The 27,022-nt window shown below is 42.2% G+C and overlaps 1 protein-coding gene across 1 annotated transcript; it reads right to left on the bottom strand.

Moving 5' to 3' along the window:
* Nucleotides 1-78: 78 nt before the first annotated feature.
* On the bottom strand, nucleotides 79-26,503 carry LOC136432765 (TPR and ankyrin repeat-containing protein 1-like). The gene is made up of 14 exons (XM_066424246.1): nucleotides 26,275-26,503; nucleotides 13,553-13,794; nucleotides 13,180-13,345; nucleotides 12,914-13,031; nucleotides 12,529-12,764; nucleotides 11,735-12,016; nucleotides 11,362-11,631; nucleotides 10,498-10,935; nucleotides 10,134-10,233; nucleotides 6,713-9,890; nucleotides 6,397-6,564; nucleotides 6,074-6,227; nucleotides 5,594-5,952; nucleotides 79-5,048 (listed from the first exon to the last, which is right to left on the bottom strand). Exons 1-14 carry the CDS (start codon nucleotides 26,330-26,332, stop codon nucleotides 1,428-1,430), a joined length of 9,390 nt encoding a protein of 3,129 aa, XP_066280343.1. The 5' UTR covers nucleotides 26,333-26,503; the 3' UTR covers nucleotides 79-1,427.
* Between the last annotated feature and the right edge of the window lie 519 nt (nucleotides 26,504-27,022).

Genomic DNA, 27,022 nt, shown 5'->3' with positions numbered 1-27,022 from the left:
ATCACTTTAAGAAAAAAATCTTTGAATTTGTAGACATACCCGCTTGTTGTTTGACTCAATAAATGGCAGGGAAAAAGATAAGACAACAAGAAAAATTTATTTCAAATATGAATGTAAAACCTCTCAAATTTTTTCCATGTCCTGTTACATGTCACACAAACACACACCAAGTGAACTATATTTTCTTTAATGTATGTAACGCCTTTTGAATTTACGTAGATAACTCATATGTATGGCCCCATCTACATGTACATATGGGTCGTAGACGTTTGCATAGAATGTCTTGTGCTAGTATCCTTTGCTGTTACATCATTTGTCTAATACAGAAGTATTTTTCACTAACATAGAAGTATTTTTTACTTGCTGGGAGTGATAATTCTTCACAATATCATACAGAATTAATAGGCTTTTGAGTTAGAACATCTAAAGGATAAAACAGCAACAGTTCCACAACCTCATACCTTCGCCAAGATATGAGAGACTGGATCCTAACGAAGAATCTATCCATCCATCCATTAGTCCCCTTGCGAAGAATTGACTTAATGTATTATACATTATATTTCTCATGGATTATGGAATTTATAATTAGGTCATGATTCGCATTATTCATATCCATCAATGTTCCTCTCAAACTAAGTCACATACGTAATAAGTATGAAGTATGAAATTCTGTCATTTAGCACAGATGAAATATAAAGTTTATTCATTAATTTTGCGAAGCATGTCCTAATTTGCGTGATTTATATCATTACGTTTGTGCTCATCGAAGTTAACTGCAGACCAAAAGTCATTAAAATCCAGCAGTTGCAAATGAAGCCACATGCACACGAGTGCTCTTCTTTTTGAGCATAACTTCCATAAGAGCTATGTACCACCAAAAATCGTGACCATAGCTTGTCCAGAATACGAGATTTTTAAAAAACGGACGTTTTGTGCTGTACATAGTAAAGCTAACATCGGATTTAGTCAATAGGGCAAGGCCTGACACATACCAAATTTCATGACAATCCATCCATAGCTTCTTCAGCTATGCTGCTAAACCACACACATGGTAGTATTACATACATACGAAAACACAGCGTTCTTCGCGAAGGTGATTAGCAAATCCTGTTAGACAAAAAAAAAATTCACGCTTTTCGAAATAATTTTCTGATGGCTTTTAATGTGTGCCATACGTTAGATTTCTGTGGAAGTGCAATTCAGTGGAATGGAAGTCACTGAAGCAAAATATGTTATTCTTAGTAATTCTCAGTAAGAAACACCAAGTAACGTTACATGAACAGGAAATGAAATCAACATATATTTGTATAACAAATTTTGTTTCATTTCCAAGGCTTAAAGATATTTCATCTATGTATGCAGTTATATACTTCGAGGAAAAGCTGACATTTAAGTCTTGCATTTGAGGGTCCGACTGTAACCATTCCTTAGGGCCCTTTCTTCTGTTTCTTTCTATTCTGTCTATTCTTCCTTCGACGGCTACCCGCCTTCCTACTCTTCTCCTTTACGCGTTGTTGCTTCCCACCTACGTCAATGATGCCGTCCTCCTCGTCGAGGTTGCCGAACTCTTCCACTTCTTCATCCACTGTTGCTGCTGACGCAACTTCTTCATCAGCCTGTCTCTCTACGCGACGCTTTGCTCCACGAAAATCATCAAGAGCCTTTCGTACTTCGCGAAGTGCGTCATTGGCATCCTGTCGCTTGTTCCAAGCGCATTCATCTTTGATCTTCTCGAGCAACCTCCGAAGCGAGTGGTATGCTGTGTTTACCTTCTGGATTTCGATTTCCAGCATGATGGTTCCTTCATTGTAGGTATTAGCTTCAAGTTCGAACTTGTCATACCGCTTTTGAACCAAATACACATCTGTAGTATACAAATGCTTGAATTGGCCAAAACTACTAAGATTCGCTGAATGTTTCTGGTCCTGCAAATGTTTCTCGCGAGTAATGACATCTCGCTCTTTCACGTCTTGCTCTTGTGCTATGACCTCTTCAGCACCTTCACCCCATGCTTCCCTTTCCTGATCTTCTTCCAGTTCCTGTTCTTCCACGTCATCTAGGAGATGCGGACGGGATTCGAAGGTGACACCACAGATCCGGCATCCCGTGTCGTCAAGTTTGAACTCGCGTAGGTCATCACGCTCCACTGACAGTTGACGTTCAACGTATGCAGCCCTGTGTGCTAACTCCGTTTTCACTATCTTTGGCCCTACTTTGCGAAGATGTGAGCGCCAAAACTTCTGAATTGTGCTCGCAGCTTGTTGTTGTTGAATCCTTGCTAACATAGCTTTATTTTCAAGACCACCTGGAAGTGTTTGATCATCCATAGCTTGGTTGCCTCCACCAGTCAGCTCTTCGTCTTCGTCTTGGCCTTGAAACACATGGCCTTCCTCATCAGTCTGTGATGCGTCTTTCATCTCCAAAGTTCCTGTGCTATCCTGTGGCTTGAGAACTTCAATGTTAGACGTCTCGTATATGTCATTTTGTGTGTTGGCACTTAATGAGCTGTCGTGGGCTACAGCTGCAGCATCATCGTCGTGGAGGCGGAACTCTACCGGAACCTCTCGCCAAAATACTCCAATAAACATTTCAGGCTTCACTAGCTCAAAATTAAGTCCCTTGAAGATACCCCTTGTCATTCTGTCAGGATACCTCCAAAAGCAGTGTCGAAGGAACTCCTTGTCCCTTGCCTTCAGAAGGTCTTGCAGGAGGAACACGATATCCCGTATTCCTTTGGCTGACCTTGATCTTCTTACTGCATCTGCAAGTCGTTGTGGAAAGTGCTTCTTGATGATGATCTTGTACAAGGTTTTCCGCAAAGGTATCTCAGCGTCCCTTGGTACAGGCCCACCACAACCGCAAATCAGCACTGATGCCAGGATGAAAACTCTTTCCATCTCACCGCTTTCCGCATAGTCAGAGATGTTTGGACGGAAAGCGTCATCGATGACGTTGAAATGTGGGTATTGCTGGCTTTGGCAAATGATGTTTATGATAAACCAAATGCATTCGTTAACCTTCCCGAGGATTTCGTCTTTCCTGTAGGGCAGCCGTTGTATTGCCGAATAGATAGAGCCTTTTCCACTGCCCCACAGGCGATCACACAAATGGACCATAGAGATGTAGCTCGCGGGGAGACAGAGCAGCTCATGTTGGTTCATCTTGGCATACATGGAGTAACAAATCACAACAAGTAGCTCCATGAAGAAGCACGTGTTTGCAAAGGAAGGAATCAGTGGCTCCAATGCCCTCTTCGCCAGGAAACCCATGAAGGCTTTCATGTATCCTAATGAAGAGAGAACGTCTTCCCTTTCGTAGATGTTTTCAACGAATTCCTCGAGTCTTCTCATGAAACTGAAGAACAGAGGAGGATTTTGACCCACGCAGTTCATACCAATGTGCCGTGGGATCTTCTCCGGATGAGGTCTTTGCATCGCCCGCTTCTTGAAACCATCCTCAGCAGACACAAGTAAACTTGAAAAGTTAAGAGGTGGTTCTTTGGCTAGCCGAAACAGGTTGGCAATCTTGACCAGGAGGTCTGTGTTTGATCTTTTGTCGCTACGACTGGCGGACTCCCACAGAGATTTGGCATGGTCACGGATACACGAGGTGACAACTACATCACCCTGGAACTTGCTGAAAACCTCTCTGGCTGATGTGAAATTCTCAGTGAGAATCCTCTGATGGCAGTGTGTTGGGAAGAAGATATCGTACAGGTCATCACATAACCTGCTTCTCTCTGCACCACGATCTTTGTGAGCGGCAACGGCCTGCTGTACGATCTCCCATCTGCTGTCTTTTATTGTCTCATATCCAAGGTCGAAGACTCCATGGACCTTTATGAGAAGGACTGTCGCTTCTAGAAAAGACTTTAGAGTGCCTTTGTCATACGGACAGTGTAGGTATGCACACGCATCTCCTTTTGGGCAACTCAAACCAGCGGTATACAAATAACAGACTCGGTTGCTTGTTGCGCGCGACTGTAAGATTAGTGGGAGTTTCTTCTTGAACTGTTCTGCATTTCGGAGTAGGTCGCTGGCCATGCATGCCCTTGCTTTGTGAATGTCCAACGTCTTTGTAGACTGGCTTTTCCCTAAAGACTCTGTGTCAATGATATCTAGGATTCGCGGTTCTTCAGATGAAGAATACGTTGCATTGCTGACGTCTGTACATTTCACACCATAGAATAGATCGCAACTCCTTAGCCATTCATGCTGTTTCACGTTGTGTCCCCTGGCGAGCAGAAGAGCTTTTATCAGGCTGAAAAGGTCTTCCAGGTGCACAAGAATAAGTCGAATGTCTTCGAACGACAAAGTCGTCTTTTTCTGAATCAGCAGGATTGCTGCTTCTGTAGCTCCTGGTATATTCGTCCCGGAGTGCTTGATTGCGTTGCGTAGCATGTTCTCGTCATCTGTCAAGTCTCCAAGCATCATCATAGCTTCGGCTCTGCCCTCATTGTCGCCACACCTGTTATAAAGATCCATACACCTTTTAAGGTTGTCCTTGGTCTGTTGAACGCCAACGGTTGGATCTTTTCTCTGCTTGCGACTTTGAATGAGGAGGCACTCAGCTACAAACTGTGGGTTTTGCTCTTGATCTGCAGCTTCGGCGGCAGCGTCAAAGTCTCCTACTGATTTCAGCAACTCGGCCGCATCCTGACCCCTTTCTTCTTTCTTCAGAAGCTCTGCTGCCTCCCTCATGCGTCCGTGTTTCTTGAAGAATGTCAGGCGTGTATCAACTGGTAGGCGGTTGAGGCAAGATGCCATTTTCTCTTCTTTTCCGTGCTTATGGTAGTGGTCAATGGCTGCAAGGAGAAGGTTATCTGGCGTTTGGATGGGCGCTGTCATTACAACAGTAGGATCCAGTCCCTCCTGCTGGCACTTGTACTGCAACTTAACATACTGCTCGGACACATCAGCGGCAGCTTCAAATTCCTCGACACTTCGTAAGAAATTTACCGCCTTCTTGAGGTTTCCGGCTTGCACGAAGCAGCGACTGGCTTCCACTTTTTTATTTTCTTTCTGGTATAGATGACCAGCGCTTGAAAACTACAAAAATAAGCAAAAGTATAACTCGCTTAGTCATCAGAGATCAAAAGATGATACTCTGCAAACTGCGCTAACATTAGTGCAGGCCTTTCAAGTAATACAAGTAAGTGATCTATTGTCATCCTGCCAGACAATTACAGTTGTTCCATCCCTTCTTCTGTTCGCCCACTGTGCACATTTTTGACATTTCTAGATCGAATCAATTTTCTCACTAGATATACTAAATCATAACAAATATGGGCATAGGACACCCGTTCTTCATAATCAATCTTTGCCAAAGCACTCTGCTAAATCCCAAGAGACATCAGTATAGCATCTGTATAGCGCGCAGTTATATGAATTTTCGTTTGTTTCCTTTAGTCCCGTTCTAATCAAAGGTATACTTAGACAAGGCCAAGGAAATAAGTCTACGTATAGCTGTCCTTTTAGCATGGGGCCTTGTTAGTATAGCTATTTCATTTTGAACTAAGGCCACATATGGCTGTAATGACATATTCAAGTTGATACAATTAAGCACAAGCGAAATGTAAAAAGTGACGACATACCTCCCCAAGTCGTTCAAACAGCTGAGCTGCCAGGTGATAGTCCCTTGAGTTGGTGAGACATCGGGCTGCTCTGACCAGGGCCTCCCTGTCGTCTACGTGATTTCCACTTTGCAGGAAGAGGTCCGCTGACTCTAGGAACCTCTGTCGTATCCTGTGCTTCTCTCTTGTCGTGGTGGCGTCTTGGCTGGCTTGATAAGCGAGATGCTGTGCCAAGGCCATGTTCGCTTTCTTCTGATCTCCTCCCTTCTTGAAGAAGTCTGCGGCGATTTCCCATCGCTCCTTCTTGTAGAAATAGTCACCACGCTGACACCATTCTTCAGGCGTGGACTCTTTCACAAAGACGTTGGAGGAAAGCTGACCTGGAAAGGATATTTACGAATCGTAAGATGCGATGTCTGATATCCTAGGCAACAGATAAGGCCAAACACCATTTCTTATCATGGACAGTTTCTAAATGAAACTGGCAGTACATGTACTCACCTTGCTCATCCCTCTGTGGCTCTTCGACGAACTGCTGTTCAAGGAAATACTTGAACATTGGCGCATGCTTAGTTGTGTCTTCGTCGAAGATCCAGACGTTCACCCTCGCACGAGTGATGGCAGTGTACAAGTTCTTCAGTTCAGAGTTCAACACCTAAACAGGAAAAAGAGATATGCTTCATTTGGTGAAATCAACGCCTGAGTTGAACACTCAAAAAGAGAAATGAAAAGAAAGAGTGAGAAAGGGGCTAATTGAAACGGTAGCGCTTCCTTGAGCATTCAACATACACGTTTCTTGTGAGCAGATAGACAAGTCTTAATACCTTATGCTTCTCTGGGTTGAATTCAAGAGGCCTAGCTTGTGCAACAGCACTGCTCTGGCTATCATCAATCTTCAGCAATCCTTCCGATTTCACCCGTGACTCTATCTTTGACGTCTTCACCGCATTCTCTTCCATACGGGTCAACACGATCCTCCATTCTTCGTTTGCCTAGAAATAAGAAAGACCTTGTTATTTCTCCTTTATCATGTCCATCAACGAAAGTGCTAATGGGACTACTATCACAAACACATGTTGAGAACATTCAATATATCTATGGCAGCGTCTTGACGTCAAACTTGAGCACAACGTTGCTTACCTGTGAATCCTTGAAGATATTGTATAGTAACACGTCGTCGAATTCCAACCCCTTCGATTCATAGATGGTGAGCACCAGTGATCCACGGAAAACATCCGGCATGGTCTCCCTCGCCTCGCTGTTAGCCACTAGAACGACCTGGTGAGCTCCGAACTCAATGGTGGAAGTCGCTCGACGGTTTCCTTGTAGAAGGGTTACTAAGTCCTTCTGTGAGCATTCCTGGAGTAAAAGGGGTTTGGGCCCCTCCATGATGCCTCGATCCTTTGGTAGATGGTCGAAGGAGTAGGGAAAGAACCTCTCCAGTAGTTTGATCACACCTGCTGCGAGGTCAAGGATGCCACAGTGAGACCGGTAGTTGTGTGTAAGATGGTACATGTCGGGTACCTGTACCGCTGTCCTCTTGCCCATCTGTTGTAGTGACTCTCTGGCCTTGTGAAACAGCGAGCGCAAGTCCTTGAATCGAAAGGACACTCCTCTCATGATGCTCTGGGCCGTGTCTCCTGTGAAGAACATTTCATTCGGGTCACGGCAGCAGCGGATCAACAGTGCAAGCTCTGCTTGGGTGAAGTCCTGTGTCTCATCCACATACACCTGATGTATGGACCAGTCCACGTCCTCGGCATGAGTGAGTCGCTTGTACAGATTGTGCACCAAGTCCATTTCGTCAAACATGTGTCGCTGTCGTTTCTCATGCTGGTAGGCTTGGAAGATGTCGTAGATCTTGTCACGGTCACCGGTAAACTCAGCACGCTTCTTGCCCATTTCAAGGTACTCTTCACGTCTGAGAAACCCGTCAAATGTTTCGACAGCTTCGACAGAACCTTTGATAATTGACATGATTTCCATCCAGACCAAGGTAGGGTGGTAGTCTACTCTCCCTCGATTCACCCGTTTCCACAACTCAGTGCAGAACACCTCATACGTTACTTCTTGTCTCATTGTGCGCCGTTCTTGTTGGAGTCGGCCGCCATCTTCATCTGCATGAATTGCCGCTTTCAACTTGTCTAGCTCCTTTCCACCTTCGAAGTCTTCGTCATCATCAGAATCGTCTTCCAAGTCAGAATCTGTAGGGATGAAAGTCGCTGGGCCATCATTCTCCATCCATCCGGGTATTTCTTCAGTGATATGGCCTTCATCATCTCTCTTAAAGAAGGGCTCTTCCAGAGAGGCATCCAGCATAAGTAACCATTGCCTGGAGTCGAGAAAGAGTGGGAAGCCTGCCGGATTAACGTCTTGAAGGCTTACTGGAATCTTCTCATCCTGATTAGCTTCAAGGTACTTTTGAGCTGCTTCAGTTCCATGACAAAGCTCCCGAAAGTTCTTTCCAACCTCACTGCAGAGAACGGCGTTCTTCGTTACAAAGATCTGATGAAGGTGCTCAAACTCTTGCTCGCCAGTTTCCAGATCCTCTGATGGTTCAGGCTCCTTCCAGTCACGTTTGGTCATCTCCGTGTGGAGTGATTCGTCCTCGTCATCCACCTCCTGCACCTTATCCACTTTGGTTTCGTCGTTAACTGTCTTTGTGCCTTTTGTACAAGTGTCCTCATCAGATTCGCTATTTTCTCCTGGGATGACATCTGACTCTTCTTCATTTTCTTCACTGTTTTCACTCGCTTTGTTGCGTCGTGGAATGTACGCTTTACTTTTTGGAACCCATGGTTCAAAACCATGGGCAGCACTCTTGGTCCAGTAGGACAAATACGCGTTCCAGAGCCGGAATAGACAACACGTTGTTTTCCCTGTCCCACTACGCCCGAGTAGTAGGATCGACGAGGGAGGTTGGGCTTTCAGATGGACGATGGCATGTTCCAGGTCGGTCACTTTGAAGGGGAACTCTACCGGTAGGCTGTCATCTCGAAGGATATTGTTGACCAGAGAAGATGAAAAGCAGTAGAACTTAAGAATGTTGTACTCATTCTCGTTAGAACTAGCTGCAGGAAAGAACTGCTGTTCCTCTGGAATCTCTGTGGGACTGGTGGTGATCTCTTTCTCGGTAAACAACATTGGAAGCCTATCCGTTTTGGCTGGAGCTGACTTGAATTGGAGGCTTGTACGTCCGATTAGACTCTTCTTTGCAATGGGCATGCTAGCTTTACCCCGCACGAATGATGTTACTGCCTGGTCGATAGCACGCTCAAGGTCATCATGATCAAGGACGATGTCCCAGAGTCGGATGATCTCAGAGTAGATTCGACCCCCAGACGTCAGGGTGGTGGATTCTTCCGCTTCTTGGACCCCCTTCAACCATTTTATTGGATCATCACTCAGACGTGGGGAAAAGGCAATGGCTAGCTCCCACAAGATCCTGGAAGCTTTGTCTATTTTTGCTTCAAACAACTGCATTCCTTCTTCTTGGGGTCGGCCACGAACCTTCTTCGTCAAGTTACCAATCCACTCTCCTTTTGCAAGTCTATTTACCTTCTCTACCACCCGTTTCTTCACATCGTAGGGAAAACTCTTCTTCTTCAGAATCTTCTTTACTCTGTCAGTACATTCCACTTCCCATGGAAGATCTTTGTCAAAAACATCGTAACTTGTGTCTGCAGTTGGTAGCTCCTCAGCTTCGTTTGGCTTAGAGAAACTTTGTGGCGGTTTTACCTCCTGCGCTACAGTGGCCGTGCATAGAGATTGCCTAGCCTCTGTCTTCTCGTTTTGGTCCTCTGGTTTGCCTTGTTCTTCGTCTGGCATTGTTCTTGTACTTGTGGTTGTGGTCTGGCTGGACTTCTGTCTAACTCGGCGAAGCAGTCTTTCTTCAGTTTCCTCTGCCCTCGGTAATGGAATGGTTAAGATAGAACCAAGAATACGGCTTTTAATGCCTTCTTTTGCTGATTTCTTTTGAGATTGAGATAATGATTTTTGTGTCTTTGCTTTTGTAGGCGTTTTGCTATCCCTTGCCTCGTTGGTAGCTGCTACGTCCTCCCAACTGTCTGCGATTTCGGCAACAGGATTGCCTGTTGTACTTTTATCCATTTCGTTTGAATTAGCATTCTTAGCGTCAATGTTCCGTCTTTTTGTCGGTTCTTCTTTTTCTTTCTTCATAAGGGGTTCCAAAAGCTGTCTTCTACGATCTCCCTCTTTCAAGTAGTCGAGTGGAGTCATTCCTTCACCATTCTTTACTGACGGGTCAAGGCCAATTTCAAGTAGTTGTTTTATTAAGTTTGCACCGTCCATCGAATATCTGGGGAAGAGAGAAAATATTGAATTCGATAGACGTTAAATCACCACCGCAATCAGGCAAGTTAAACAAACAAACAAAACACAATCTACTTTATCAACAGTCTCCTTACCAACTAATCGACCGACCGATGAACGGGTCAATCAACAATTCCTTCCAATTAATCTATGAAAACAGGGAAACTAGGGTCAAAAACTGTATACTTCCAAAACTAAAATGACTATAATATTTGCAATAGTTGCTTACTTTCCCTTTACCGCAACGTGCAGTAGGCTGTTTCCACTGGAGTCCCTGATGTGATGGTCCACTTCTCCTTTGTTGATGAGATTCAGAATCCCACGATTTCCTGTGTACAAGAAACGCACGGGTTAAACAAACGTTTTCCGGCTAGTCTACTAATACCTAGGCTAGAATACATCCGAAAGCATACTAGGCTACAATCTAACACATAATCCAACATGTCGTTACAGCTACACATGGAAATCTCGGGGAATCTTGACTATCTTTTTAGTCAAGTTTGTCTAGGTTTGGTCACTTTCGAAAGCTAGTCGGCATTGGACTGAAAAAATAATATTGTGGGATGAAAGGAATTCAGCAATAAGGCAAATACCTTCTTTTGCAATATGGACCGCTGCATGAATCGGAGTATCTCCTTCCCAAAGTGTGAACTTAGAAAGATTTGCTCCGTGTTCCAGAAGCATTTGAACTGCTTCAAAGTCCTTCCTCTGCACACAGTAGCTGATGGGGTGGATGTCACTGGTGTCTCCGTCCGCTGAAGCGCCGCCTTTCAACAGTTCCTTCATCACACTGTGCATCTTCAGACCACTGTGTTTCCCCTCCTCACTCTCAAAGAACTTTAAGACTTGCACCAAGGGGACACCTGTTGTGTCGCAGCCGGTGGCTAAACCTCCATCACCGGCATTGTAGTAGTTTCCTCCTCCAGTTAGGAGCATCCCAAGGGTACGCCACCTCTTCTCAGATGACAACTTTGCCACAGGGCCACGCCACACAGACGGGGGAGCCTCCACAACAACTTGTTTGGAGATCACTTTACAAGAAAAAGAGTTGCTTTAGCAAACTAGACACAAACATCATGTTGTGACTGTTAAACCCATCATTCTCAGAAAGCATTGTGCAGTTGTTTTCCATTGAGGACAAACGCTACTTTTACGTAAAACTAAACTTTATTTCCTACCGGAGAGAACTGTTTGTTTTAAGTATCGTCAGACAGTGACTGACACAGAGAGGCAAAGAGAGAGAGACAAAGAGACAGAGAGGGAGACAGAGATAGGCAAGGAGAGAACTACCTGTAGGACTCACACCATGGCACTCTATCGACCCCCTATACAACATAACTTTATAATCCCCTCATCTTCTCACAAGGTTAAATTTGGAAAGGTACACACTATCAACCAAGATAATGTAACAGTTAGCAGGCCTGTACCAGCGAACTAATCACAATTAATGCACGAACCTTTGATGTTATCCATTGCATAGACTATGCCTTCCAGACATTGTCGATGTACTGCAGTCATGTCACTGTCGTCTTTTAGCTTGGCTTCACTGATCGTTCGTGCGAAGATCTTTAAGGCTTCCATGGGCTTGCCGTCTTGCATGTACTTTCTGGCACGGTCTAGGGGGGTCTTTTGTTGCGTAGCTTTTGACATCCACGGAGGAAGAAGTGGTTGACTGGGACCGGGTTGTGTTTGGGTCACCGGAGGCTGTATGAAGCTTTTCGATCCACCTGGAGAAAAAGTTGCGGTATCTTGATTATCAATATCATCATCATTAACTACAGTAATAACAGATCCACATGCAATAAAATTTTACTTTTGTCAGCTACCTACCAGCACGTCCATTTTCCAAGCGGAAAAAGAGGTCGGATCCTTTGAGAGTGTAGTGCACTGCCTTTTTCCCATCGGCGTTACAAATGTGTGGATCCAGACCAGCGGTAAGCAAAAGCTCTATTGCCCGAACTGCACATCTGTGGCTGGTCTGGCGCTCTCTATCTGCCATGGCAACTCCATGCAGCAGCGTGTTCCCTTTTGCATCGGTAGCTTTGAGAGCGTTGATGAATCGCGATGTGAGGGACTCGCAGATCATCGTCATCACCGGGAGGCTGTCAACTCCTACACATACAAAGCACAATCAAACTCTTCTCAATTGATAGAATAGGGTATGACTGAAATGGCAACAGTACCTCACATCTTTACATTAGCTCCAAATGTCCGGCTGTAACCTTTACAACTTTTACAGATAAGGTCCTCATTTGCATAGAATCTATCAGTAGATCATCTTTTCCACCCAAATATAGCAGAAGTTGTCCAAAGAATGTCACTTTTTTATGCCGCCAGTGAGGTCCCGATTTCACTATGTGAATGTGTCATGTTTACGATGTTCAGCCTTACTTAACTTCCAAATGCTGCAAGCAAGAAATTCCCGTCATTTACCGTCAATAGAATATTACTTTACCTTTACTAGAATTATATAGTATTTTCTCATTCTCTGTACAAATTATGCTTTCATTTGCATTATCTATATCCGTCGATGTTACTCTCTTTCTCAGTTACATATGTCACATATTTAGATAGTATTTTCTGTTTTAACTGTTCCCATGGTCCAGAGGAAAGCAATGGAATACCTTTCATGAGCTCTACACTGAGTAGAGCATGCATGGGTGTGTCTCCTGGCTCTAAGCTGAAGCTTCCTAAGCCAGATCTGTGCTGGAGGAGTACCCGGATGGTGTCACGGATGGTGTTACCGACAATTTGATGTGGTTTGATCATGTAGGAATGAAGGAGGGGCGCTAGGTCGATTTTCGAGGCGTCGCAGCCGGTTGCGATTCCCCCACTGTTTGGTCGATATCCACCACCACCACTGGAAGCAAACAATGTTCACGTGATTGACGACATACTGGTCACAAATGAACATATTCAAGGTCACAGACATGAATGGAGATCACTAGCCCATATAAAGACTGAATACAACCAATTCTACAATTGATGTATATCATCAATCCCACTCACTGAAAGAACACCGCGTGCAGAAGGGGCCACTTCTGCTCTTTCACCAGGCGTTCCACCAGCATGGTGCGAAGGCTCAGGACAGGTTGTACGTGTAGCAGTAGTTTTTCTACATCGGCCGCTGTAAGTAAACAACCACATTAATATTATTTGGTAATCAAGAATTGATATTTTCCATTGCAAATACCAACGGGGTAAAATTATGTACATCTTACTTCTAACACTTCTACAGTGCAGCCTTTGAGAACGATTGCCTTTTAGTCACCTACCTCGAACGTTGGGAATCACTTCAGCCATTAGGACTAGGAAGTCCAGTGGTTCCTTGTCCAGGGGTCTGCGCAATTCGACCGCTTTGAGATAGCCATCGCGAAGAAACTCAAGTGCCTGGTTGTGTAACTGCATCTTCAGTGCGGCGTCTCCAGCTTTGTGATAACCCTACAACAGGGTAACAACAAGAACAAACGTTTTATCTTGGAGGGAGTTATGGCAATCCGATAGAATAACGCCTTAAGAGAAATTCAACGAAGCATATAACCATGTTTATTGAAAGATCTATTGACAAACACAGGAAATTCCGGGCTGAGAGTTCCCAGATATTCTTAACAACCAAAACATTTTAAATGTAGTAGAATAAAGCTATACCTTCAGCCTTGTCGGTTGAGCGTGGATGGCCTGTCGTGCATCAGACAAGGCCAAATCATAACGTCCAAGTCTTTGAAAACAGCTTGACCGGTTCAGCGAAATCAGAGCAATGTGTGACCTTATTCCAAGTTGAGCTGCCAGTTGTAGGGCCTCTGTGTACAAATTACATGCTCCCAAATAGTTTTCTTGATGAAAAAATGCAGTCGCACATTCTGCAATCCTTTCCATCTCAGATTTCAACCCTAGGATGGAAACAAATTCTCATGATGTGATTCTGGCCTTAGCTTTTTTCAAGATTTACCAATGTGCCATGGCCTGTATTTCCACAATTAAATGCAACTTGCAATTGTACATTATTGCATGTGCCGACCTCAGATGTGGGGAGGGGTGATTTTGAGGCCCGCACCAACTTTCATGTGACATAACTCCCGAATGGCTTATCCTAAAACTGCCAAACTTGGTGACCTTCCGCAAATTTTCTTTGCAACAATTTTATAACACATATTACGTGAGTTCATGATTTTTCGTGTTGCCATGGCATATTGTACAAAATTCACTTATTCCGGTTTTCTTACACGTATTACATCTTATGTAAGTTCATCAATATTCATAAATTACGCTAATTTGATGACGTAATTGGTTAAAACCCAAGATGGCGGACGATATCATGAGCTGAGAGCTTAGCCCTGAAATCCGTCGCATCTTGGTACTTCTTATAAAAAAAATGCAATGGAACATTTTATGTTTATTTCATTGTGCTTTGGGGTTATTTGCTAAAAAAAAAGATATTTGTGAAAATCCAAGATGGCGGACCCAAGATGGCGGATCCAAGACGGCGGGTCCCCGCCAGCGGATAGCTCTAAATGTATGACGTCATTTTTATTAATTCATAATCAATTCATAAACGACATTTTGGACACCTCATAGTTCCGCCAGATATTTTTTTGTTTTATCTTGTCTCATTGATCATGCAAATGAGGTTGTAATTAGCCTCATCTATTTACATGATACCCAGTGTGCATACACTGTATGGGTGAAAGCCTGCGCCGAGAAGTTTATGTTTTCGTTAGCGTTCGTGCATGTGTCCTTCCGTCTGTCAACACGATAACTCGAGAATGCCTGCATTGTCTTGATACTTAGTATGTGGGTAGGTCTTCTTGAATCGAGACCTCGAAATGCTTAGATTTTGGGCCTCCTAGCGGCTTGCTATGGTACTGCAGCGGAACTTCCGTGTTCGATATCTCGTGTTCTGAACATACTATGGTCATGATTTTTGCGTGATTTATAGCTCTTGGGAGAGAGAGAGAGTAAGTCGTGCAGGTTTGGGCCCCCTAGTGGCTTTTTTTGGAACTGTGGGAGCTGATTTCGTTTTAAACTTCCAAGGAGAATAACTCAAGAAGGGGTTGACGGATCGTCATGACATTTGGTATGTAGATAGCTTGAGTGATGATTGACAAGACCGTGAGCTATTTATGTAAATCAGGATTTGAATTGTATAATCAATGAGGAATGTTTACAAATTTGCTGCATTCCTTTAGAGGACAAACATGTGACATGTGTAACTGAGAAAGAGAGGAATATCGATAAATATTAATTATGCAAATGAATACCTAATTTGCATAATCACTGGAAAAATACGTTAACTCCATAATGGAAAATGATGGGGATTTCATTCTTGCAGCATTTGGAAATTAAGTAGATGTGGACATTATCAGACATAAATCATGCAAATGAAGACATCATTTACATGATTTATGGGGAAATGTTACAATAGCTTTCTTTGCTAAGATAAGAATCTCATACTTTGACCAACTTGTATTATTTTGGTAGAGAAGATGAACATCTGACATAATTTATGCAAATAAGGTCCTTATTTGCATAATAGATGGGAAACATTTAGGTAGGGGCGAAGGCTTAGTGTCGTAGTTCCATTTTGTTTTACGTCAGAAGCTATCAGCCATCCAAAAACTAGAGTTCCACAACCCCATACGTTCGCCAAGCGATGTTAATTTTTCTTCATCTCTGCTGTAAATAAGGCCGTAATTTGCATGAAATGCATATCATTTTGTTGATAATCATCACTAGAGGTTCCTACCTGCCCAAAACAATGAAAATCCACCAAAAGCTGCTTGAGTTATCCTAATCCAAGTTTTAGACAAAAATGCCCACTGCAGTTCCGTACAGGCAGGCAAAACTAACACAACTTTCTTCCTGCCCCAAGAGCTATCCACCACTCAAAAATCACGACCACAGCACATCCAGAACTTGAACTCAAAAACTTTGAAGTCCCGCTGCAGTACGGTATGCAGCCTTTAGGCGGCTCACTATTGAGCAAAACCTTCTTTCTCCCTACCCCTGCCATTGTACTAGATTTTATCACGATCCATCCAATGACTCTCGAGTTTCCCATTCGCAAACAAACCAACAAACACAAAAGGTCCACTGCAGTACCTTAGGAACTTGTCTGAAGGCCCATCCTTGAACTTGACCTTCGCCTTCATCTACCCGACAGGGCCCCCTTTTACAATTGGGACTTAAGCATAAGCTACCTACGTGAAAATTCGTTCCATTGTCAGTTATCCTTGAGGGTTTTAAGCAAACTTTGAACGCTCCTGCAGTTTCCGAACTAGCTGCTAGAGGCCCAAACCTACAGATGAAGGTGTTCTGGTTCAGCTTATGATATTTTTCTGAATCCAAAAACGTAATGGTATTGGCATCTTGACCTTGAACCTGGACTAGGCAGCAGTTTCATTATACAGCGCCAGTATTCTGATAACCGCCTGAGTACCCTTCAGATCAATTACAGCCAGGTGTAACATGTTATATCGCGTACAACCTTTGGGCAAACTTCAAGTTCGGGGCTCTTAAAAAATCTTGGGTTGAGCTTAGAAATTGCCTTTGCAATTTGTTTCTGGATACTTGTTTGTCAACATATAGCCTTAGTAACTGTATTTTGCACTTGCTTTGGGTCAAAAATGGACTTTGATCTTTACCAATCATCCCACTGAAACCCACACTTGAGACTTGAAAAAAGGCCCTCACAAAAATTGGTGGCTTAGGAAATCTAGGTCCGATGTTGGAGATAATGTTTGTAGCGCTTGTGTGCATAGTTGTTAATCACTTTTCATTCCTAGCAACTTAATTTTTCTATTGCGTTGACCCCAAAATTGATCACTCCATGGGTCTTCATGAAGGGGCACCAGTCAATTCCTGGATTATAAATGGTTAGTTTATAACTTACAGATGTACTTTTCCTCCCAAATCACACTAAGTTTTAGACTATAATATCCAATTATCAATATTATAACTAACGTAATGCGCAGAAAAATGCAGCAATTTAAAGCCACGTTGGCCGTTGGCGATCCCATAGTCCCCGCTCTCCTCCGTCAAAACGTAGAAATGCAAAATATAAACATAGAAATGCAGATATCTGACGGCCATGAAGCCACATCCTCATTGGTCGATTCTCTAATTACCATTATTGGTTAAACGGCTCATTGTGATTGACAGATCGGTCTATGTCTAATGCTAGCTATAATGGCCTCGATCGTTTTCATTCTATCATGTCCGCCACGTGAGAAAGTGCATTGCTGGACAAAATATCCGGAACCACAAGCAAAAGTTCGAAGAAATCGTACCTGCATGAAATAGAGTTTCTCGTATGTCTTCATTTTCTTGTTTAACTGTAGTTATCTCCATGAAAACGGAGATATAGTTTTGAGTGTGTATGTGTGTGTGTTTGTGTGTGTGTTTTCCGGATGTTTGTAGTCAGCATAACTCAAGAACGTCTGGATGGATTGTAATGATATTTGGTATGTGGGTAGGTGTTGGAAGAACAAAGGTCAAGGTCGATTTTGGGCCCTCTGAACTTCATACTTGTGGCATTTGGAAGTTATTTGACAGTGGATATGGTTGAAAATAGATTATGTAAATGAGGGCCTAATTTGTATAAGACATGTATATATTTCATGGAGATATGAGGTTGTTGTGTAACTGTCATTACCTTCGCCAAGAAGGTTACATTTCACCGAGCACGCTTAAATGCATTGTATTCATATTTGGTATGGCGGTAGGTATGTGCATGGGCCAATTACTTTGCATAATTAACGATAAAGGTTTAAAAATCTGTTATATTGCATCATCAATCTCTGTTACATGTGGTACCTGCCATCTGGTATAATCGGGGAAATATTCCCATGGTGGCATGGCCTATTTCTGAAAACACACCTAAAACCTGTCAGCTGACACATGGCTTGTAGCCAGACAGCTAGACATCTTAATACCCGCTACCTAAAATTGAACTCAGTAACATCCAGTTTATATAGGGTGACCATGCTCTATTTGGGTCCAAGTTGAGCTAGGTGCATTAATCTTACACTGACTCATCTTTATATAACATACATTGCGAAGTACCTTTTATATTCTACGAATGTATTTCTATTGCGTCAAACGTGTGACTTTCACATGATCTACAAGCGAGGAACACCACATAAGGCTTCTATGGAGTAGTGCTTAAACCGCACTTACAAAAAGGCTCCAAAACATACCAGTACTTCAATGTACCAACTCCCTTTCCACTGGAGACCTAAACATGTTTATTTACCAAATATCGACAAAGGTCAACAAAGTTCACAATTGCGTCTAGATTTCAAAAGTACACCCCCTGTTGTAACCCTCGCGCATACGTTGGCCCAATCAAACAATACCTTGCCCCCAGCAATAATTCCCACAAAACAATACTAGATACTACAGTATCTAGTATTGTACTACACACACACACACACACGCACACACACACACACACACACACACACACACACACACACACACACACACACACACACACACACAGAGAGAGATCGTGGAACTCTAGTTGCGTAAGAACGGACACACGGACACACAAGCGAACAAACAATCAGACACACCCGAAACAGGGCGTAGCAAATCTTTCACATACATATATGCCTTCGTCAACATTATACTACAATGTCCTCGGGAAGACTTGCGCTGGAACTACAGAGGCGTTTTTGTTACTAATTATAAGTACAATCTTTCAGAGAGGATAACTAAACGAAGGAACGACAGTTTCCATGATAGTTCGGTAGTATATTAAAAGGTGGAATTGTGATGTACACAATTTGATGCAAATTAGAACCTTATTTGCATAATTAAGGAAGAAACTCTATATTCCCAGTGTTTTCCTTAAGCCTCCGTCACAAATTATGCTATCGCCCACCGAATTTGTAGATCGGCCGAAGCTTAACCTCGCCGAATTTCAAAATCGGCCGATCGTCGACCGTACTTTCGCTGAAAATCTGCCCCGTCACAAATTGCACAGGGCTCGGTCGAAGTCCGTCGAACAATGATAATCATAAGTCCCAAATGAGATGGTACGTACCATCTCTTGGACCTCGACGAAGTCAGAATCGACTGATTTCTGAGTGGGAAATTAAATATGTAGGGCATGAGCCGGGCACAATGAAAATAGTAACATAAACAGGAATTTTGTGATAAACCAACCCAAGTGTGCTACCACGTACAGGAGCCACAAAGTCAACAGACCAGTCTATTTAACGTAAATACAATACTTTTCCGGGAGCGTCAGAGCTTCGACGGATCGTCGATAAGCCTACCTGGGCGTGCTTCGGCAGATATTCTGCATGACAACGTCCGATGTCCGCGCCTGTGTTTTTTTACTCCGGGAAGGAGGGTTGACCTCCTTCTGGGAGTATTGGGAATGCTTTTGTTTGTGCGTTCGCAGCTATAACTCAGGATCCTGTTGTCGCATTGGTGTGTAACTTGGCATATCGTTTGCCTGGTTGGGCATGGTGATGCACAATGTCTTTGTTACACTGTAACTACTTTTATCGTCAATGCAATATCGTAATTGCACCCCTATAATTAATGGCATGGGCCACTGCCCTGCCATAGACACCATGCTATAATCCGTTCCGCTTGACTACAATACTTCAGGCAGATACGAGGTATATATCTTTCCTATTTGCTGTGATCGTATAGTCACTGTTACATTGTAAAATAGACAACGTGCATCACCACACGCAACATAGCAAACGATATACCAAGTTACATACCAATGCGACAACGGGAATTGTGAGTTTTAGCTGCGAACATGTGCAGTGACCTCCAGTCTGTGTATTAAGTATGCCGTGTCCAGTCGCAGCTCGCATACGCACGGGACGGACGGTGTACTTTTACGCACAGTGTGAAAATGGGACATCTCTGGACCATCAAACTTACCACACTTGTAGTTTGTAATACGGAGGCTGTGACAATGTAAAAAGTTTACACAGGGGATGAAAATTGTTGAGATATGTCCCTCAGAAAAATGCCCACGGCCGCGGCCAGACTATGTCACTTCCGGGTGGATAGATAGAGAGATCCGGTGACCTTTGAGCTCCGAGAAATGTTGCGATAATACAAAATACTAGTAGGCTGCAATAAATTGTGGAAAGAGAATTTACTGCATATTTGTGATTTCGTTGATAATCTTCAAAAGAAGCCATCTAGATCTAAATTTGTGACTTTTCTCGGATTTTCTAGATCCTATCTGTGCCATGCTGTAAAAACGTGCTTTTCAGCAGGTTGACCCCCCTTGTATTGAAAGAAAAAGATAAATAAAGACCTTTTCTTTACTTGCTATAAAACACTACTTGGACTGTACAGAGATGCAATTTGTGTAGGTTAATATTTTCACTTCTTTAGATGAATTACCGCTTATCAAAAACTTGGACTTTTCAAACCTGGCACCACATACAACCCACGATTCCGTTGCTGCATGGGCATGTTAAGTTAGCCTGAGTTTCATCCTGTTTCAGTTCCAGGCTCTAAAAATAAATTGTCTGTCATTCCACACCTTACATCAAGATCCATATCATGCATTTATCTTACAACTGAGCAGGTCACTAGCAAATGAAATTAACAAACACCTCACCCACGGAGAATTGTGTTCTACGGACTCTTGTTTACGTTTCGAATGAATTTCTACTTTGAACTTGGTATTCCTTTTTGTAGGAAAAGACAGCTGGTTGAGAATGTCAAGTTTTATTGTAGTCTCAGTTTATGAATACATATCAAGTTAGCACAAGAATAGCAATAGCAAAAAAGAAAAGGAAGTATTGTCCTCGGTGTACACATTGATTTATGATCATTTATTTTCAATGATCCAAGGTTTAACTTTGTAATTGAATTGTCTTTCATTATAAAAGTTAGGCAGTATTCTTAGACAAGTTAGTACATTGTTCTACCATTTTATGTAATGAACCAAACTGTACTGTTTTATGTACAAACAACTTTACAACAAGAAGTATTTTATTCCTGTAAAACAATTAAGTAAAGGCACATGCTCAACCCAGGTGTCAAAATTGATAAGCTGACAGGAGGAGTTCGACCTGAACCTGTCCAAGCTCCCACCGCACGACGCTTGCCCGGAGCACGCCTAACTTTTCGAAAGTCGGGCGAAATACCGACGATGGTCGTCCGATTATTGTAAGAAACCCGAGCGAGGTTCGCGCGAGGTCTAAGAGTTCAGGCTTGCTCCGACGTCGACTGGAAAAGGGTCTAAAATCGTTTAATATTGCCGCCCGACTATTGGCCGAGTATTGGCCGTCAGGCCTACGGGCAACCTCTCCAAGCTCAAGAGTCGTCGCCAAGGTCTCGCTTCCAGTGACCCGCGAACGTCGACCGATGATGAAATGTAAACAGAAAATTCTGCCAAAAGAAAGGGCTGTCACACACACAATACATGCAATTTCGGTAGAGAAGACCATTATTGAAAAAGAGTATGCTAATAATGATCAATGAGATTTGCAAAAGCTCTAAAATAACAAGAGTTCCGCGACCTCATATCTCCATGAACAATTCTATTTATGCAAATGACTTACACATTTACATAATATATGCTTCATTATAAACACCTTTATCTTACTTACACATGTTGCAATATTGACAGTCCTATGATTTTCCAATTTGATGAATTTTGGTGTTTTTGCATTAATTATGCAAATTAGGAATTTATTTGCATAATTGGTATTTGTTGATGCTCCACTTTCCATAAACTACATATGTTACATGAATTTGAGTCTTATAATGGAAAACACTGCAAATATAGATTTTCCTCATTATCTATGCAAATTAATTCCCCATAAGAATAATTTGCACTTCATTGTGTACATCTCTGTCTAAGATACCTGCATACTAAATATCATGGAAATCCGTTGTCCCTTTGTTCAGTTATTCTCCTTACAAGATTTTCACAATAACGCCCCTGCAGTTCCAGAGCAAGCTGCTAGGGGGCCCAAACCTACACCATTTCTTAATTACATCACAAGCTATCTGCCACCTAAAAATCAAGACCACAGTATGTCCAGGTCAAAAGATACAAAAACGGAAGTTCTGCTGCAGTACCAAGGTCACATACCAGGGGGTCCAAAATCGACGTTGAATTTCGGCCTCACAACACACGCCCACATACCAAATATCATCGTAATCCATCCAGAGGTTCTTGAGTTATGCTGCCTACAAATCCGGAAACTACAATACTAGTCCGAAAACACAAACACACACACACACAAACACGCCAAAAACAATATCTCCATTTTTCATGGAGATAAATATTTAATGGAGGTTTGTACATGTAGTATCTTGTTAGAAGCCTCCATGATTAGTTGGTGACTGAGAACCATTATATGACAGACGGTCACAAACTTTGGCGGTCAAGGGCTCCATGGAGAACGAGCTCAGGCCGAACTCCTCCGGGACAGTGAGAATGTGTGTCGCACAGACTAGATGTCATCAAACTATAGAAATGCACTATGGAAAATGTTCCGTGTCGTCTACTGAAAAGACTCTCAATCCTTTTTACCTCCGTGAAAACGGAGGTATTGTAATCGGTTTGTTTGTTTGTTGTTTGTTTGTTTGTTTGTTTGCTTGTTTGTCTGGGTGTGCATCCGCAGTCATTTGCATATTGCAGAGTGGTAAGATGGGAGGGGAAAATTTATGTTACTGGAGGCTTGCAAGTTAGTAAGGCTGTTTTGCCTCGTGTCATAGGCTGACAGGAAGGGATTCCTGCTTTTGTGGTGAAGTGAGGAATCGGAGGTTGCATGTGCGCGCGTTTGGAGGAGAATGTTCTGTGTCGAATGAACATGATTATATTCTGATGTGTGAGTGGTCCCTCGCTCAGGAATGCAAATAAGTCTTATTTTCATATCGATTTACAGGATAGTTCTAAGGGTTAGCATCATGAGGTGTTTTCACAAGCAAACATTCTTATTGACAGGTACATCTTGTATTCATGTTGTGTGTACACTATAAATACTAAAAAAATCGCAATGTAAGCACAACCTTGAAAGCCCGCCACATTTCAACGAAAAAACGCAGGGTAATTCCCCTACCCATCCCTACCGATAAATGAGCTATCCTTAAACTGTCCCAGTGCTTCTACGCATTGCTTCTTGTGCAAAAATGAAAAACTCTAAAATTACCCTTGATAGAAATGAGCAACTGCAAAACCATGAGATACACCCGAAGACTATAGCTTGGTATTTCTAGCAGAGGTTCGAATTCTATCTAAAAATTCAATCAAGTTCTCGAAACTACAAGTAGTCAAGAGGCTCAGAAGGACCTTTGCAAACACGAAATTGAAGGGGAACTACAAAGCAGAGAAGGTTTCATAACGTCATCGAAACTGTACTGGTGGGCTTGTAAAAGGTGTTGACTTAGAGGTCAAAAGTTAACGTTACACACCTGTTGAGCAACGGGAACATCCGCAATATGGGAGCTGGACGAGAATGAATCTTATCTCAGTTCTTTCTTGAATGTGGCATTTTGGTGTTGACTGAAACTGAGACTGGGGGACTGAAACTCTTTTGAAGAATTTTGGTGTACAAGGATACATAATTGACGCATAAAGGGGTATTTTTAACATTCATTCTGCCTCCGAGCGTGTTTATCTTGCTCAAGTTGCTGCTTAAAAAATACTAGATCGAGAATTTGACCAAATAGGGTGAATAATTTTCCATAGGAGTTGGTAGGTAGGTCTGGAGTTCCACATAGGCATCCTATAGTGTACGTTGTGCACGGTTGCTATTGAACGGTCCCTTTTGTTGACATTGTATTTGTTTTGTAACTAGTGCATGTTTGTACCTGCCCCTGCTACCATTGACAGTGTATTTGAACCCAATGGGTGGCTGTTTGTTCCTCAAGTCCAAGCGCCAGATACCATTGTATCTCATAAACAAGTGAATGTGATCCTTTAAGTTATAGTCACAACGACTTCGATAGATGAAAGATTGGTAGTCAAAAACATCAGATCCACAAGATACAGACTCGATTAGTTATTAATTAATTACGGATCGATGATCATCGATTTGTAAGTTGTTCCGACATACCTTGTAGCCATGTATTGAAATGGCGACATGCAACAAAAATATCATCTGATAAATAGTTAAGGTAAACGTTGAAATGCATAGCCGAGTTGGTGACGGCGTTGTTGTTTTAATCTCCAGTTTCTGTCCACGACTACTATTCCCAGGCGTGCTTTGGGCGGAAATGTAAAGTCTCTCTGTTTCCTGGGCAGACATTTGAGGCTCTAGATAACAAATGGGGGGCATAAAAAGTATGGTCTAATCGCTTACACTACAACCAAGGAAGTTGGAAGCCATCTTGAAAACACCCTGTTCCGATGTTACGGTTCCGGTTCGTGTAACCATATGGCGTGTTTATCAATCACAGACTGCATACTGCGAATGGATCGTACGCACCTTAAAGAATAACATTCATTTTGTAAAACCGTCAAAAAATTTCGAAAGTCGCACCTCTACCTGGAACGCCAGCAGTCTATCAGCCTTTTCCATTTCTACTATTTTCCCAGCCCACAGAAGCGTTTGGTAGATATTAGGTTAGACCCGGAAGTGAAATTGAATGCACGACGACATAAAGTTACATAGATAGCCCTATTTTCCTTTTCTCGGACTATACGTCAATGAAATTATAAAGTATCCTTTCGGTTTAGAACTTTAACTAATGCTCAGTTTAACTCTATAGTTATCTTAGTTTTTGGCGACGCCTCAGGGGCGAGCCAAATTTTTACTATATTGTGTGCAGATTGCAAGAATTCTAGGAATTGTACAGGAATGTGAAAGTCCATGGGACGATAACTCAAGAATGCCTGGATGTATTGTCTTCATATTTTGTAGGTGGGTAGGTCTGTGGGAGACCTTGTAATGATTGGATTTTGGGCCCCCTAGCAACTTTCTATGGTACTGCAGGGGAACTTTCACTTGACAAATCTCGTCTTCTGAACATACTATAGTCATGATTTTTAAGTGGTGGATAGCTCTTTGTTAGGAAAATATGTCCTGTAGATTTGGACCCCCTAGCGGCTTTTTCTAGAACTGCAGGAGCTGATTTTGACTCAAACTTTGAAAGAGAATAACGCAAGAAGGGGATGACGGATCATCATAATTTTCGGTGTGTAGATAGCTTAAGTGATGATTTACATAATCATATGCCAATTATGCAAATCAATACCTGATTTGCATAATTAATGAGGACAGTTAACAAATCAGCTGCATTCTATTATAGGACTCTCAAACACATGACATATGTAACTGAGAAAGAGATGAATATCGATAGATATTAATTATGCAAATGTATACTTAATTTGCATAATTAATGACAAAATATTATAAATCCATAGTGGTGAATGATGGGGATTTCATTTTTGCACCATTTGGAAGTTAAGTAGATGTGGCCACTATATTAGACACAAATCTTGCATAGAGGGCCTCATTTACATGATTTATGATATATATTTAATTGTCTTTTTCACTACAACTCGGAATTTCATCATTATAATACAAGGCAACGAAACAACTTGAAACAGATACAAGCAAGAACACATGTACAGCAGCGAATGTTCTCCATGATGTACAGATGCCCGCAAACTTGGAATAGCTTACATGAAAACTTACAGAACTGCAAATCACTACTGAGATTCAAAAACATGTTAAAAAGCTCCATTTTAAACAATCAATCCTTTGCTTAACCTTCTATTCTTTGGTTTTTCATTTATATCCTGCATGTCTGGGTGCATTTCTTGTGTTATTGACTTGTGTTGTTATATATGCTTGTCGTTATTTGCATCGTTATTATTTATCGAATTGTTTTCTTGCTTATTTAGTTGGTAATTTTTCTGTGTTCAGTTAGGTAATTGTTTCTTTATATATAATAATTTAGTTCTTGTTTTTTGTTATTGTTATTATTAGTTATTGATTTGTTATTTGTTACGATATTAAGTTGTTAGTTTTTTTCTCTATATCTTAATTTATCATTGTAATTCATTCTGTTTGAAAAATGGGGATGGAATATTATAGACCACATTGGTCTTTACCTTCCCCGGCACTATGTGTATTGATCTTTCATATGTATGTAAAATTCTTTTACCTGTGCGAAATAAAAAGACTAAAAGACTATGAGGAAATGGTACAATATCTTTTTTTGTGAAAACAAGATTTTCATACATTGGACAACTTGTGTTATTTTGGTAGAGAAGGTGATCGACTGATATGATTTATGCGAGGTCCTTATTTGCATGTGGGCTAAAAACGAAAACATTAACAGAGACCACCGTCGCCATGGCAACATCTTTTTATGTTGCCAATCTTGTTGTATTTGAGAGCGGAAGAGGAAGAAGATCAGCTTACATGACTGCTGTTGTCGGTCGGCCTGGCCAGGCGCTGGGAAACGCCACGGCATTGCCATCTTGAGGTAACAGCCTACTGCCGGTGTGTTTCTCAAGGTGTGCCGGAAACGTCTTCACATCCCCTCGTACCAGTCAGAATGATTCTCACCTCAGGAATGATCAACCTTAAGTAGTACTTTAGCAGATCAATATACCAGCCTGCAACTGCTCCGAAACCTGTCGACACTTTCAAAGGTTGAAGTGCAAACAAACACACAGGTGAAAACAATGCCATGACGTGTACCAATGACGTTACCGAAACTAGGAGTGGCGGTAAACAAGCAACGACGTATATCTATATATAAATGGGCCTGTACAAGCCGACGACCCCGTCTCCTCGTCAAGTAATATCAATATTACACGAATAAAGACGTTTATTGTCTGAAAGATATTTGCTTTAAAGTGTACATTATCTATAGATACACTTTTAAGCAAATATCTTTCCGAAAATAAACGTCTTTATTTGAGTTTTGTCCACTTTAAAAATTCTGTTTGGAGACAGGGGCTTCGTTATAAATTGTTAGAATCTGGAGTAGGCGGCAATTTCTACAAGTCAATTAAATGCATGTACTCCAAACCCCAGACATGCGTCAAAACATCGTCAGGTTTAACACCATCATTTGCAACTGAGAAGGGTGTTAGACATGGCTGTTACTCTAGTACTAAAACTAAATAACCCGCAAAAAGTGGGTAAATTCGTTTTCCACTGC

Source organism: Branchiostoma lanceolatum, chromosome 4 (assembly GCF_035083965.1).
Source record: "Branchiostoma lanceolatum isolate klBraLanc5 chromosome 4, klBraLanc5.hap2, whole genome shotgun sequence".
Classification (NCBI taxonomy): Eukaryota; Metazoa; Chordata; class Leptocardii; order Amphioxiformes; family Branchiostomatidae; genus Branchiostoma; species Branchiostoma lanceolatum.
This window is presented reverse-complemented; position numbering and strand designations above follow the sequence as displayed.

Coding starts and splice junctions, on each gene's coding strand:
- LOC136432765 (XM_066424246.1), bottom strand. CDS start 26,332: ATGGCAATGCCGTGGCGTTTCCCAGCGCCTGGCCAGGCCGACCGACAA. Junction 13,032..13,179: donor AGTGATTCCCAACGTTCGAG/GTAGGTGACTAA, acceptor GTTTACTTACAG/CGGCCGATGTAGAAAAACTA. Junction 10,936..11,361: donor TGCAATGGATAACATCAAAG/GTTCGTGCATTA, acceptor TTTCTTGTAAAG/TGATCTCCAAACAAGTTGTT.